General features: G+C 35.2%; 3 protein-coding genes across 8 annotated transcripts; 2 read left to right on the top strand and 1 right to left on the bottom strand.

The window, feature by feature from the left end:
• The first annotated feature begins 420 nt into the window (after positions 1-420).
• On the top strand, positions 421-6,125 carry LOC112457792 (alpha-N-acetylglucosaminidase). 5 transcript variants are annotated; one of them, XM_025021030.1, is made up of 15 exons: positions 421-622; positions 751-866; positions 1,084-1,250; positions 1,354-1,532; positions 1,626-1,844; positions 1,916-2,143; positions 2,393-2,456; positions 2,527-2,672; positions 2,811-2,895; positions 3,254-3,403; positions 3,922-4,064; positions 4,272-4,431; positions 4,685-4,875; positions 5,190-5,575; positions 5,937-6,125. In XM_025021030.1, exons 2-15 carry the CDS (start codon positions 782-784, stop codon positions 6,044-6,046), a joined length of 2,313 nt encoding a protein of 770 aa, XP_024876798.1. In that variant the 5' UTR covers positions 421-622; positions 751-781; the 3' UTR covers positions 6,047-6,125. The 5 variants fall into 5 exon arrangements, with proteins under 5 accessions (XP_024876798.1, XP_024876804.1, XP_024876810.1 ...); XM_025021062.1 differs by having other exon boundaries at positions 515-622; positions 1,087-1,250; XM_025021036.1 differs by having other exon boundaries at positions 421-866; positions 1,087-1,250.
• An 85-nt stretch (positions 6,126-6,210) lies between these two features.
• LOC112457840 (flocculation protein FLO11) lies at positions 6,211-9,410 on the bottom strand. 2 transcript variants are annotated; one of them, XM_025021143.1, is made up of 5 exons: positions 9,044-9,410; positions 8,817-8,915; positions 8,307-8,387; positions 7,097-7,851; positions 6,211-6,766 (listed from the first exon to the last, which is right to left on the bottom strand). In XM_025021143.1, the coding sequence occupies exons 2-5, from the start codon at positions 8,859-8,861 to the stop codon at positions 6,385-6,387; spliced, it is 1,263 nt and encodes a 420-aa protein (XP_024876911.1). In that variant the 5' UTR covers positions 8,862-8,915; positions 9,044-9,410; the 3' UTR covers positions 6,211-6,384. The 2 variants fall into 2 exon arrangements, with proteins under 2 accessions (XP_024876911.1, XP_024876902.1); XM_025021134.1 differs by having other exon boundaries at positions 8,817-9,410.
• A 2,178-nt stretch (positions 9,411-11,588) lies between these two features.
• On the top strand, positions 11,589-13,230 carry LOC112457747. The gene is made up of 3 exons (XM_025020966.1): positions 11,589-11,630; positions 12,095-12,313; positions 12,865-13,230. The coding sequence occupies exons 1-3, from the start codon at positions 11,589-11,591 to the stop codon at positions 13,228-13,230; spliced, it is 627 nt and encodes a 208-aa protein (XP_024876734.1).
• The last annotated feature ends 1,551 nt before the right edge of the window (positions 13,231-14,781 follow it).

The raw sequence follows: 14,781 nt of genomic DNA on the forward strand, positions 1-14,781 counted from the left end.
AAATTATTTGCAGTATAAAAATCGATTTCTTTTTTCTAAAAAATAATGTATTTACATTTAATATTATAGTTGTATAGTCGATCCCAATAACCGTTATCAAATCAAAATCGATTATCTATACAATATTATTAAAAATTTTACGCAATATATTTCTTAATTCATAATAATTAATTATTACATAAACAAAATAACAAATTTAATGACACAATATATTGTATATTTATAATAAATAATTCAATTCGTAAATAGTGAATGAGCACTGCGAATACCGTATCATAAATGTAATTGTATCATCATAAGTCATTGAGAAACGGTTGTTACATGGTCAGAGGCCTCAGATAAGAAAGTCAAAGTAAGAGTAGGGATGATAATGTTGCGTGCATGCTGCCCGGTATGCTCTCGAACTCCGAGCTGAAGTGTGCAACGTGCCGTCTTTCCGTCAAGATGCAAAACATCCTTAGCAACGAGCTGTATTGATTTTAAACAACAATTGACGGATTTTGTCTTGAGCTGCTGGACCGTTCAAACATGTGTCCGCGCTCTTCTGTATCGCGACGATAATAAACGCTGAGTTAAACCGCAGTGTTTCCTTTATTTCCGCGAGCGTCGGGAGTGCGAGCGCGTGAGTGTCTGTGTGTGATTGAGCGACGTGGCCAGCGCAACAATAATATATATATATATATATATATATATATGTATATATATATGCGAAACGCACAATTGCTCTGTGTCCCTACTTCTATACGTCAGTCGATATACTGAGTTACTGAGGTTCATCAAGATGGGTATCACAACATCGTGGTTTCGATTATTTATAATAATATTTGGATTGCTTGTACTGTCCTGTCAATGTCGCAACTTGGACAGTAAGTAGAATGGATTACGTTTTTATTTCAGTGTATGCACGTTCTTTTTGGAGTATAAAATATACCGAAGTATCAAATTCTACAAAATGTTTAATAATTATGCCTCTGAATAAATTATTCGATCAACGTACGTTGCATCTTTTATTCGTTATTAATAATTAATTGAACTTTTTTGCAAAATAACACTTAAAATTTCAGGAATATCTGAAAGCGTTAGTAGTGTTTCAGGATACTTTGGGGCATATAAAATCACGTACGTCGCCAGAAATTCAAGCAAAAGCAGCTAAAGATGTCGCGGAAAGACTGCTGGGCAAAGAGATATCTAAAATGTTTATTATGATGCTGGATACCGATTTGGGACCTGTTGGCAAAGATACTTTCAAGGTGCAGTGTTCGTTCTCAAGTGCAAGAACTACACATTTATTTACAAATACCTATTTGCAAAAAAAAATAATCCGGCATTGTTGAGTGACTTCTTTTTTGACAGATAACAAAAAATCCTCTAGGTGAGATCGAAATTCGCGGTACTTCTGGGGTGGCGATCACATGGGGTTTGCATCATTACTTGAAAAACTATTGCAATGTTCATATATCATGGGACGGTACGCAAATTGCGCTGCCAAACACCCTGCCGGAAGTTTACATTAAAGTTATATCGAACGATAGGTGAGAACAAGCGATATTTGATTTGTGATAATCTGATATATCGAATCGCCCATGACATGGCGTATGTATTTACGTTATTCCGTAACTTTACAGATTCAGATATTATCAGAACGTGTGCACTGTGGGTTATAGTTCAGCCTGGTGGCAGTGGCAACAATGGGAAAGAAACATCGATTGGATGGCCCTTAATGGGATTAATCTTGCCCTCGCTTTTACCGCGCAAGAGGCGATCTGGCAAAGACTCTATCAAGAATTGAATCTGACGAAAGAGGAGATCGACGAGCACTTGGGCGGACCTGCTTTCTTACCCTGGTCGAGTGTTTATATTCCCCAAATTTCTCCACGTAGTATTACAATAAAATATACTTATTGCGATAACGTAGGGCAAGGATGGGCAATATTCGTGGTTTTGGTGGACCGTTATCATCAAATTGGCATAATCACACCATACGTCTGCAGCACCAGATTCTTCGGAGAATGAGAGATCTCGGAATCGTTCCAGTATTACCGGCATTCGCCGGTCATGTACCGCGAGGTTTTGCCAGACTTTTTCCAAATGCTAATATGACGAAGATCGACCCATGGAATAAATTTGAAGACAAATATTGCTGGTACGGTCAAAATGATCTGGTTATATTTCGTGCAATTTTCTCTTTCCCAATTGTGATCTTGTTTAAAATAATTTCTCGTTCCGCAAAATATATTTATAACTATATAGCTAAAATGTTGAAAATAGATCAATATTCTCATATTTGCTATCTATCGGATGAAAATATCTCGAATAAAACTTGTGTTTAATTATAATAAAATTAAATCAAATAATAAACTTTCGACTTATCTAAAATAATTGTTATTTTTAGTCCTTATTTGTTAGAACCGACGGATCCGCTATTTCGTATGATCGGAGAAAGATTCCTTCGAATGGTAAGTTAAAATAATTTCGATAGAGATGAATGATGTTCAGAAGTGAAGACATGAAATTTCATTGCTACAGTACATTGACGAGTTTGGTACTGATCATATTTATAATTGCGATACTTTTAACGAAAACGAACCCAGCAACAATGAACTTATCTATTTGAGAAACGTCGGCTACTCGGTTTTCTCGGCCATGAACGCGGTTGACTCTAAAGCGATATGGTAAGTAGGTAAATTGAAGAACAGATAGTTCTCGTTCCTTTTCGACATAAATATTAATTAAATATTATATATATGTACAATATGTATAATATAATAATCATGTTTCTACATCAGATACATCATGTGCGACTTTTCTAGGTTAATGCAAGCTTGGTTGTTCGTGCATGACATTACGTTTTGGACCAAGTCCAGAGTGAGAGCTTTCCTGACCTCGGTACCCACGGTAGGTTCGGAATATTAATAAATATCGATCGTACCTCATTGGCAAGTACGAAGCTATAACGTATAAATGAATAATTTCTGCAAGATACAGTAAATTATCTTTCATGTCTTGTAAATTTACTGTTAACATAATAATGTAATAAATTCAATGTATCTTGCTAATAGGACAAATTTAATATGTAGGACAGAGAAAAACAAGGTACTGATACAAACAAAAAATAGAGAGAATTATTTAAATACATATTTATCTATTTTCTTTCTCATTGATTAAAAAAATATTTTTTGTATATCGGCACATTATGTTATTTTACAACATTTAACTTGCTGGCTTTAAATTGCTGTACTAAAATCAACCGCAGGGACGAATGTTGGTATTAGATCTACAATCGGAACAGTTCCCACAATACGGCCGATTAAAATCATACTACGGTCAACCATTTATTTGGTGCATGCTGCATAATTTCGGCGGCACCTTGGGAATGTTTGGCTCCGCGCAGATCATTAATCAGGTATATTAGAAATCTATGTTGTCCTATATGTCGCTTCAGTTCTTTTTAAGAGACTAAGAATATGATTGCCTTTCGCTACTTGCATTGTTATTTGCATCGCGTGCCAAGATGTAAAAGAATTATTTCAAAACTTTAACATAATCAATTCTTTTTCTTTCAAACGTATCTTGACTTTTATAATTTTATAAAAGATATAATTCTATACCGCTTACAAAATGTTTTGAATTAAAAAAATAAATCTTTTTCTTATGCCAAGCATCGCGACACAAACGTGATTAAACGATCGCATACCTTTTTTCAATATTTAATCCTTCACAAATACATAATTTGCTTAATATTTTATATCTTTATTTAATAGTCAAGAATTATAATCAAGAATGAATTCAAGAATCTTTTGATAATAATAATGAGAAGCATTAAATTCTGGAGCATTAAAGAATGTCCTATCACATAGCCATTAGGATAATGAATTGGGTAGAACATAGATTGCAGAATAATCAGTCAACTCTTTCTTTCAGCGCACGTTCGAGGGTAGAAACATGAATGGCAGTACCATGGTGGGTACCGGTCTGACACCCGAGGGTATCAATCAGAACTATGTAATTTACGAACTGATGAACGAAATGGCGTATCGTCACGCGCCCGTCGACCTCGACAATTGGTGAGGACGCGCTTCTCATGTAATTCAGAAACAGTAGATGCGACGACCGGTTTTCGTTGAAGAAGTGTCGTCCGTCTTACCGTGTCTCGATAATCTATCGACAGAGTCGGCGTCTAATTCGCGATTAAAGCGAGGTTACGCAAAAAGCTGCTTAAGCTCGTTTGATCGATTAAATTGATACGACAAGAGGATTATTGTGATCGGCAGGTTCGAAAGTTACGCTACTCGAAGATACGGCGCATGGAATGAATATGCGGTGGCTGCTTGGCGACACCTCGGCAGAACAGTTTATAATTTTATCGGCACGCAAAAAATCAGAGGGCATTACGTTATTACCAGACGGCCGAGTTTAAATATTTCATCATGGGTAGACACATATATTAATAATCACAACTGATTTACGATCGTTATAGGATTATATAATTGGATTTCCAATAACGCGACAGGACATAAATGCAAAAGCTCGTTTTCATTTTAACGAGGGACAATTAAACGAATAATGGAAATTGGTAAAAATTACGGGGACGTTGGGAGAAAAATTATTCGAATTAATTACATTATTTAAATTGCGTATCAACATTAAATTAAATTATGACATAAAATGATTTCCTTTAATGCAGATCTGGTATGATCGGAAAAATTTTTATTCTATGTGGAACGTATTTCTAAAAGCGAGATATGGTAGAGGGAATAACACTCTCTACAGGCATGACGTGGTTGATATAACCAGACAAGCTCTCCAACTAATGGCCGACGATATCTACGTGACTATATTAGACTGCTATAACAAAAAGAATATCACTGCTTTTCGGTGAGTATATTGATACAATGTCAATATATTTCACAATTATATAGACGCAATATTTTTTTAACATTTCTAAACACAGTTTAAAATCGAATATTAAATACTGTAACTTTCTAAGAAAGAAATTAGAGATAGGAAGAGAAAATCGTTAAAATATGTAATTAATATCATAAAATAAAAGTATAATAAATATCTTTTAGTACGTAATTAACAGCTAAGTCTGTTAAGTGTTTCGTTTAGTCAGTACATAATCCATTGTTACATGAGAATTCGCAATATGTATTTGAAAAATGCTTTACAATTTTATAATAACTCCATAGATCGTCCGCGAACGCTCTGTTGGAATTGTTCGACGATCTCGAATCTATTCTGGCGTCAGGAAGTAACTTCTTGCTGGGCACCTGGCTAGCCCAGGCAAAAGATATGGCCGTCGACGAAGAGGAGAGACGATCTTATGAATATAATGCAAGAAATCAGATTACCTTGTGGGGCCCAAATGGCGAGATCAGAGACTACGCCAACAAGCAATGGTCGGGAGTGATGGCAGACTACTTTAAGCCTAGATGGGAGCTTTTCCTAAAAGCCCTCGAGAAATCACTGGTCCAAAGAACCGAACTCAATCTCACTGAGATTAACGACAGAATATTTCACGAAATCGAACAGCCTTTCACTTTTTCCACGAAGGTTTATCCGATAGAGACAAAAGGTATTATAACTTTTTAATTTCGATTTTCCACGAATGTTATATCAATCATTTTTATTTGACTAGCAGAGTTCTTCGTTACTCTATTTCTCCGGTTGTTCTAACAAGTGCATTTAATTGCTTGCACTGTTTTGCATCAATTTTTTTGTGGATTACAATTCAGAATTATATCCATGTTCCGTTTGTTTTATAAGATTATTGAAGTACAGTCTTTACTTATAGCAAAATATCTATAAAAAAAAAATAGTACAAAATATTAGTTTACCGCAACATTTAGAAAAAATTAAAGTAGCAAATAAATTTTTAAATTTATTTTTTATTAACTTTTCGAGAATCTAATCAATTTTATTTGCTCTCTTTTCAGGCGATACTATTGACATAGCAATGAAAATAATTTCCAAGTGGTTCAAAGGAGAATCAGCATCATCATCATTATCATCATCATTAAAATCATCAAGTATAAAGACATGCTAAAAAGAGATCTTTTTTCTTTTTTTATCTAAATAAGATAAAAATTATATTTCAAAAAATATATCCAACGACATATAATATATAATAAATATGTTTAATAAATATATATTCTAATATTAATAAAATTGTTTTCAGTGAGGTCATACTATAAATACGCATTTCCTAAGCTTTCACATTTACATTTATTGAATAAAAACATTTAGAAAGTTCAGTATCTTTCTATGATCCATAAAGATATAATAAAAACCTTTTATTTCATTAAAAAAATATATTTTTTTATTGCAATGTTCGAAACCTTTATTTCTAAAAATTACAAGAACGTTGCAACTGTTTTAAAAAAATTAGAGCGTATAACGTAACGGAAACAGACGTCTCAGATCCATATTGAGCGCACTGGCAGGATCGTCGAGATCACGCAGCGCCTGCGACGTCCTCATCTTTGCGTCGTCTCTGGTGAGCTCGTTCCGCTCTACCACCTTCTCTAACAGCTGCTTCAGCTGCGGTCCGACGCCACCCTCGGCGGATGACTGCAAAATTTTCAAAATATCATCCGTATAGCCAGCATACCGCGCGAATCCTTGCTTCCGCGCGTCTTTGCTGAGGGAGTCATAAAGGTTCGCCAGTTGTTGAAGAGCCGGCTTAGACGGCACTTTGGAACGCTTTAAGTACTGATTCAAACTTGGACGCGGCACTTGAGCTACTCTCTCGCCAAGTAAACAGAATCTGTAGCGACAAAAGCAAAAAAAAGCTTTATTAAATGTGTGTGTGTTTTTTTTAATGCTTTTTGATACCAGTATTTGCGTACTGTTGTGCTTTCTCTTTCTTTTAAAGCTATGGCACTTAGATTAAATTGTTCTTTTTATATTTAATTATACAATATACATTCTACTCATTTTTATTTCTAAAAATAAAAATTAGATACTTTTAGATGTAAATGCAATGTATATAAAGTTTTTTTTTTAAATAGAACCATATATATATACAAGATTCTATCCTTGAATCGTCTTCCTTACATATGTAATAATTATAATTTTATAATAAAAACGTTATCACCTGGTTTCTTCTTCTTCGTCCTCAATTTGCTCCGACTTTTCAATCGATGTCCCCACACTTTTCGACTCGTCGCTACCGTCAGATTCCTCGCTAAATAAGGATGTGGTTGTCCTCACGATTCCGTGAATTTTATCCACGACGCTGTCGACGGACGGTTCCGTCTTTTTCTGATCATCCGACACTTGCGTGACAGAAGCCTGTGTCGATTGTTGTTGCGATACAACGTCGTGTCGCGGAGTTTGTGTTGTCGATACTTCGCCGGAGGAGCGTTCAGTATTTGATGATTTTTCGGCGCTCTCCTCCGAGACTTCTTGATTCGGTTCTTGGGTCTCCTGTATGGGCTCCGGTAATTCGTGATTCGTTTCCGGAGTGGCCGGTAATTCGTAATTCGTTTCAGTCGTCTCTTCGTTCACTTCAGGTGTCTCTTTATGGTAATTATCGGATACAACGCTCGCTGTCGAAGTTACGAAGAGTTGAGCGATTTCTGTCGAATCGTCGTAAATCTTAGATGATCCTTGACTCGATACCTTATTCGCCTGAGTCGAAGTTAATACCATGGGAATATCTGTCTTCTGGTCATGGACTTTCGCGGTCGTAGCAGTTGGAATTATGGAAATTCCCTGAGGTGTCGTCGATTGCGGTTGCTGATCTTTCATCGACTGGGTCGTCGATGTCGGCGAGGCAGTTACTGTCTCTAACTGCAATAATTCTTCCGCTTGGAGCAGCTTCAATTGCTCGACCGCGTGGAAAATTACCTGATTCAGAAATGGATCATATAAATGGACTATCAATATTATATATTTTTCAAAAACTTGATGTATACAACATTTTACTGAAGTAAATAAAGATATAAAGATAAGAGTATACAGAATCCATATAATACTTTTACACCATTTTAATAAATTTTATTTTGTTATACTATATTAGATTAAAATTTATAAGAATTATATAAGACTTATTCAAATTTTTAATGTTTATACTATTTATAAAAAAATATAAAGTTAATAATAATATCTATCGCTACTAAAAATAATTAAAGCAAAGAGAAAATCAAATATGTATGATAACATGTTAACGAAGAAATATAAACACATAAAATATTTACGGATTGTTACGCGTGAGACAAGATAAAATATCGCAATTATATACGCAAGAAAACCTGATATGTTCAGAATTTCTTATCAAATTTAGTAATGAAGTAATGACTCACCTGCATGGCAGCGGGGAGATACGAATTCGAATATACTGGTGTTGAAAAGGCCGGCGGTTTCCTAACGATTCCGGCGATAGCCTGAAGGAATAAGGAATTTTAATTAACATTTCCGCTAAAGCACGCGAATACACGTAGTTCTCCAAGCCGTTAGACGCGATTATAGCTGTATAAGCGGGTATTTAAATCATTAAGCATAAATTAAGCGAGATTTATTACTATTTACGTTAAATATTAATGTTAATATTTACAGCGCAAAATTGTGCAAAATTAATATTACAAGTTGGATCAAGAATAAAATTTACATTTTTCATATAAACATCTTAATTTTTGTTCAAATTATGTAATAAATTTTGGTTATGATAACGCTTTCATATTTTCGATATATTGAGGTATAAAAATAATTATTTTCTGTAATTTGATATGCAGCAATGCCGCTAAATAACTCAATATCTCACTAATGCGAATATTAAATGTTAAAAACATATCGTAATAATAAATATCACTTACCTGCCGAAGAATCATTATCACCATCAAACTACATAATATCTTCATGACGAGTTATTTCCTTTATCAGTCCAAAATAATTTCCACGTCTTCAAAATGCACCTTGTAAAAGTTCACGAATTTGTTATACTCTTTAGCATAATAAGCTTATCACAATTCAGTAACGAGAATCACTAAAAAATTTTAATGCCTAAAACTATCAAAATCGATGTAAGATGTATCACACTGACCTTGAAAAATCTCAAATCGAGATAAAAAATGATATTCGTGAACAATTCTGAAACCACTCAAATTAAACAATTTGAATCTGAAATATTTTTAAATTGTTTTGCGAGAAAATATATTTCCGAAGGTTTCAGACGACCGCCTAGAAATCCACGATTTTCACGGACTATGTCGAGGTTCGCAGGCGGCCGTTGGGACAAGACTGGTCTCGAAAAGACTCATAACGGTCCCGGGTCGTCCTCGGCGTCGCGCACCTCTACACTCTTACGCGATCGCATATGTAAACGAGCGGGTCCCTATACAGGATTGTTAATTGCGTGACGAGCCGGCTAGGCGCACATGCGGCCGCGAGCCGGTGTTTATTGGTGCCGATGGGTAAATCACAGCATGATGCCTAAACTAAGCCATCATCCGTATGCCATCCACGTTTCGCGACGCGGAGTTGACGTACTTTCCGCTATGCATTCGTCCTCGATCTCTCTCCAACTGAAATATACGGTTTATATCAGGAACTGTGCATATAATTAGAATTGCATACACGGACTGTTGGAATAATATACCTACTAAAGCAACATTATCCTGATCAAAATCGTAACAATGTCAACAGCTTTTTAAGTTACAATTAATTAAACATTTAGAAAATTTTGCAAGATATGCTTGGAAAATAAGAAAATTAGAAATAATAAAAGTTTTGGATTCCTTGTCCAGTTTTAAGGCGAATTTAATATTTATGATAATGTAATTATTTAATTGCCTGAGATATTTAATAAATTGCAAATAAACTTATTAACCACTTTTGAAGATAATTACTATTTGTGCAAAGCCAATGTTTAGCAAAATAGCAAAAACAAAAAAGCTAACACTACTTTTACGTAGTGAAAATATGTATTCGCACTCTGCGCATGTATGTACTATTAACGCTGATCTATAATCCAGTTATTCCTATAGCTGTATTCGCTTCTTCCATTTTCCATTTTAATTAACTCCGAGGTTTAATAACTCAATCACTTCACCCTTCCGAGCGACAGCATTGCGCTTTTTTGTTGCATTCTGTCGTTTTAACTTTTCCTTTATGGCACAAAACCAATTTTTTTGCCAAGTAAGCTACTTCGATTAAAACCGATTTAAACACAGTGAGATCAACGCAAAAATTACAAGACTTTCAGATCACAATATCATATTAAACTTCTTGTAACCAGAAAGTTTAGTTTTTTTTTTGGTGTCTCCTTTATAATTTTTTTATAATCTCAAAACTTTTGTTTAAATCTTTAAAAACTTCTGTACGTTTTCTCAAGCAGTCATTTTTACATTTCGGATACATGTCATCTCTACTTTAAATTAGCCATGAATCGATGGAGTTTCGATTTTCGACCTTCACAACGATTTCGCGAGAACGGTCCAATAAGAGTAAAATTTCTCGGCCGAAAACAACTCTTTCAAGGAGAGTCGGTCACGGCACTTCGTCCCAGAACAATCGACAAAAATGACCCGACCGGTTTTTCGAGCGACTCACGTATCATTCTGTTCGCGACTTCGAAAATGTCGTTGCCTTATTAAAGACTGCTCTGTTTTCACGAAATTCGCGCGATTTCATAAAAAACAGAGTCTCATATCTCTTGTGTTCCGCGAATTAAAAATATTTCGTATTGACAGCAAAAGTTGATTCTGACATGATAGAACAGGCAGCTAAAATAAAACATTCTTTTTGGGTTAAAAACTTATATTGCAACAAAATACCAATATTTAATATAATAACATGTATTCGTTAAATATTGCGTGGTTATTAAATTGTTAAGTAAAAATAATTTTTATTTTACTCATGCAGTTTAACAAAATACAAAGAAATTTCTTCAATTTTTGCTATTCATTATTGTACCAGACGTCTTGTTCCTATCGTTAAAATACATTTGTGCATGTCATAAGATAAGACACAACTATATTATCCAAGTCACCAGTTCGCTTCGCTGTTGTATTTTCAATCAGTTCAGCATGTCATTTTGGTGCAAGGTTGATACGAACGTTGTAAAGTCAACAAAAACAGCGTTCAGTATTCATACATTGACTTTTCTCAGAATGTGTGCAATTTACTGATATTTTTCTTCGTGCATTATTATTAAAAGAGAGAAAAATTGTCGAGCTAACGATATTAAAAAACCTATCGAGGCAATTTCAAATAATATCGTGTCGCAATTATATATAGAATATTCAAGTTTAATGATTGAGTAATGACCGCGTACACCAAATGTTTATTTTCATCGAATCTGGGACTGCGTACCGCGCAATAACGGGAGCATTTCTCTTCGCGATTTGTTACTCAACGAAATACATTTCATGATTGCGACTTGACGTCTGCCGCTATAACACGCACATGTGGGCGCCCTTATGCGATTATATTCTGCTTATTACGCGTGAGACGGCATATATAAACGGTGTTAAAGCATATATACGATGTGTTGCTCGTGAATTCTAACCGGTATACTCCGTATCGCGAGAATAAGTTACGTAGAACACCGTCAGAGCTTCTTCCTTACCACAATATTCTATCTAATGATGGCAAAAGCGACAAGATTTATGTGTCTGTTACTTGCGGCGGTAAGACATTAACCCGTAAATCTCAATAATTTGCCTTAAAACTTGACAGCATATCATATGGACCTCTATTAAATTTTTTTGTCAAGATCAATAATATAATTTGTTAATTAAAATAAAGTTCTAAATTTATGACGTAAAGTAAATTAAATTTATCTGTTTTCAAATTTATAATTACTCTCCGTTTTACGAATAAATATGAAAGTTTGTACTGTTTAAAATATTTATGAGTTGAAAAACGTTTTCTCTAATATAATTTTAGGTTCATCTAATTTTATTACATTACATTTAAAACTGCTTTTATCATCTATTTTATCATATTTAAAGCTGCTTTTTGAGTTTAATGGGCACGTGCTTGATATTAATGACATTGTCGATATATGCAGGCATTATATTAAGTATAAATTAACTAACTCTTCGATAATGTGCTATCGTGCAATAATAAAAGTAAATGAAAATTTCTAAAGGCTGCAATAGCGCAGGCGAAACCGCTGAATCCATCGATCGATGAATCCATCAATGAGATCGATCATGATAACGCGAATCTGCAAAAAAATCCATTCGGATTGAAGAAACAGCAACGGAATTCTGCTTTGCCGACTAACGAGGCATTAATAAAGGCGACCACGCAAATTGATGCTACAAACTCGGCAGCTGGTACCATGATCGACACAACCGTACAGTCCGTAAGCGTCTCTTTGTAAATTAATATTAAAGTCAGAGTACTCAGAATTTAGATTGCAACCATTCCGTGAGATAGTGACGTCTCACGGCTCCATTCCACTAATTAATTATATTTTTAATGAGTATTGTTGATTTCTACTTTATTTCAGTAATTGGATAGCTTTATTCGCTAATTTCCTTTGCAGAAATTACTCGTCATCAATTTGGCTCATTAACTAATTAATTAAAATCAATCTGCCGCATTCAATTATCAATTAACATATTCAATAATTAAGATTATATACGTAATTATAGCATTAGTATGTCTATGGTATTAGTATGCCTAGTTGAAATACGACAAATTAAATTGATAACAAAGTTTATATAGTTTTTCCTTATACTGAAAAACTCTCTTCATATATATATATTGCAAGTAACATATTCTCGAACTAATTAACTTCACAAATAAAAAAGATTCTGTGTAACTTCCGTAGTTTCCCTTCGTATCAAGAAACCATGTTATACAAATGCACTCGAAAAATACTGACGTAAAATCAACTTTTTCGGCAATTAGTTCAAGGAAAATTCCACAACAAAACCGGGTCCATTCTCTTGGTTCCTGACACCGTTAGCGCAAAAAATACAGTTTTCACCATCATTCCTGCAAGATCGCCTGTTATTTTTGAAAGAGGCGCTAAACCATCTGGGCATCAACGTGCTACAAAACGTGACAGCGAAACAGCTAACTGCACCCACCGGTTTGGTGCATTTCTTGGGTCCGACTGACTCTGGTTTCTATACGAATCGGCTGGAACCGGCCGGTTTTCTGGGTGGTAACGGCTGGTTCGCCAACAAGGGCGGCATTCTAGGCGGACCGGGAGCTATAGTCTCCACCGGCAGCCTCCTCACAGATTATCCAACTGCTTACAGAAAGAAATAGGACGACCTATCGTTTATTCAGACCGTCTGTAAATAATCAAAGAGCGAAAACTGCGCTTTTGCATGTAATATAGTTCCGATTGAGCAAGTGTTTTGAAAATTTCAGATTTGTCAAGTAAGTCACTTAATGTCGCAGATTCATCATCTTACATTTTAATCGAGACTTCAAGGAGCAAAAAGCAGTGATATTAAAGAGCGAAAAGCAGTATTTTTTCCATAGCTTCTGTAAGAAATTACTAGTGAAAAGCTGTGACGAATTAAGCTTGAGAAATGCAAATAGATGATATTAAGTAAATTATTCAACTCAAACACTATATAACATTTTTATATATATTTATAATTTATTATTATTATTATTATTTATGTATTCCCGTAATGCAATAAAGCAAATTTGACGAACTAAAGCAAAAGTATCGTGGGATCAGAATCAATTTCTATTTCCTCGCATACTACAAAATAGTTATCAGATGTTATATCGTTAGCGTATATTTTATGCAATTCTTTCGACAGCAGCAACTCGACTCGCGCTCCGAACTTTTAATAAGACGCGATTCTCGAGTTACTAAAGACGAGAGAACGAGGGAGAAAAAGAAAAAATATATTATTAGCCGCGCGAAAAATGTGCAGCAATGCACAGCAATGAAAAGCGCGATGCGTTATTGGAAATGCATAAGATATCCGATATCTCGCGAATTCACAGGGAACGGCTACGCGCTCATCGTACTTTACCGAGTTGGACGCCGCGCAAAGCGGAAGGAATTTCATTTCTGCCAAATTGGGATTCGATCTCTCAAGCCCGGCCGATGGTCGACGGTCTCCGACGATCGGTGTACATACTCCTCTCGTCTACCGTCTACTACTCCCGATGCGATTCCACTACCTGTAATCCGACCATGCTGAAATATCGCCTGTTACACGAGCGATCGCGTGCCGACATCTCCAGAGACGAGGTTTATTAAAACCGATGACTGATTTGTGCGGTTGGTATCGCCGAGGAAAAACGATGCTCGTCACGCATGTTTGAGATGTGTGATAATTGGTAATGTGACCTATACGAGATCAATTTCCCTTGATGCAAAAACTAATCTGATTTTCAAAAGTAATAATAATATAACTTTCAGTCGTGTTCTCTTCATTATTCCAAATTCCAAATTTTCAAACTTTTTATTATGTTCACGCATTGTGTATGTGTGTGTCGGATTTTCTATATATGTTTTTTAAAATTATTATTTTAAATTTATTGTTTCCTAATTTTGCCAAATTCAGGATTGATAACATTTTAATTAAAACAGTTACGTGACGGACGTACATAAAAGTGAATAATAAATTGCGGGAGAATTTCTCAATCGAATTGAAATTCGATCTGTTTAATCCGGTCAGTAGCCATATTCGTCGTTTCCAGTTAAGATTAAATCTGTTTACTGCAATGTCTAGTTCAATACGAAGGAGGAGTAGCACTTGATAAATTGGCAATAATACGCTGCGCCCCGCGCTCGTACGAGCTTGTGTGTAGCTACACCTGTATAAGCAGCCGTGATCGATGAGAGTGGCG

Source organism: Temnothorax curvispinosus, unplaced genomic scaffold (genome assembly GCF_003070985.1).
Source record: "Temnothorax curvispinosus isolate PA1 unplaced genomic scaffold, ASM307098v1 QBEX01000740.1, whole genome shotgun sequence".
Lineage (NCBI taxonomy): Eukaryota > Metazoa > Arthropoda > Insecta > Hymenoptera > Formicidae > Temnothorax > Temnothorax curvispinosus.

Coding starts and splice junctions, on each gene's coding strand:
- LOC112457792 (XM_025021030.1), top strand. CDS start 782: ATGGGTATCACAACATCGTGGTTTCGATTATTTATAATAATATTTGGA. Junction 2,896..3,253: donor TCCTGACCTCGGTACCCACG/GTAGGTTCGGAA, acceptor AATCAACCGCAG/GGACGAATGTTGGTATTAGA. Junction 3,404..3,921: donor CCGCGCAGATCATTAATCAG/GTATATTAGAAA, acceptor TCTTTCTTTCAG/CGCACGTTCGAGGGTAGAAA.
- LOC112457840 (XM_025021143.1), bottom strand. CDS start 8,861: ATGAAGATATTATGTAGTTTGATGGTGATAATGATTCTTCGGCAG. Junction 7,852..8,306: donor ATCTCCCCGCTGCCATGCAG/GTGAGTCATTAC, acceptor TTTCTGAATCAG/GTAATTTTCCACGCGGTCGA. Junction 6,767..7,096: donor GACGAAGAAGAAGAAACCAG/GTGATAACGTTT, acceptor TTGTCGCTACAG/ATTCTGTTTACTTGGCGAGA.
- LOC112457747 (XM_025020966.1), top strand. CDS start 11,589: ATGGCAAAAGCGACAAGATTTATGTGTCTGTTACTTGCGGCG. Junction 11,631..12,094: donor TGTGTCTGTTACTTGCGGCG/GTAAGACATTAA, acceptor AAATTTCTAAAG/GCTGCAATAGCGCAGGCGAA. Junction 12,314..12,864: donor TCGACACAACCGTACAGTCC/GTAAGCGTCTCT, acceptor TTCGGCAATTAG/TTCAAGGAAAATTCCACAAC.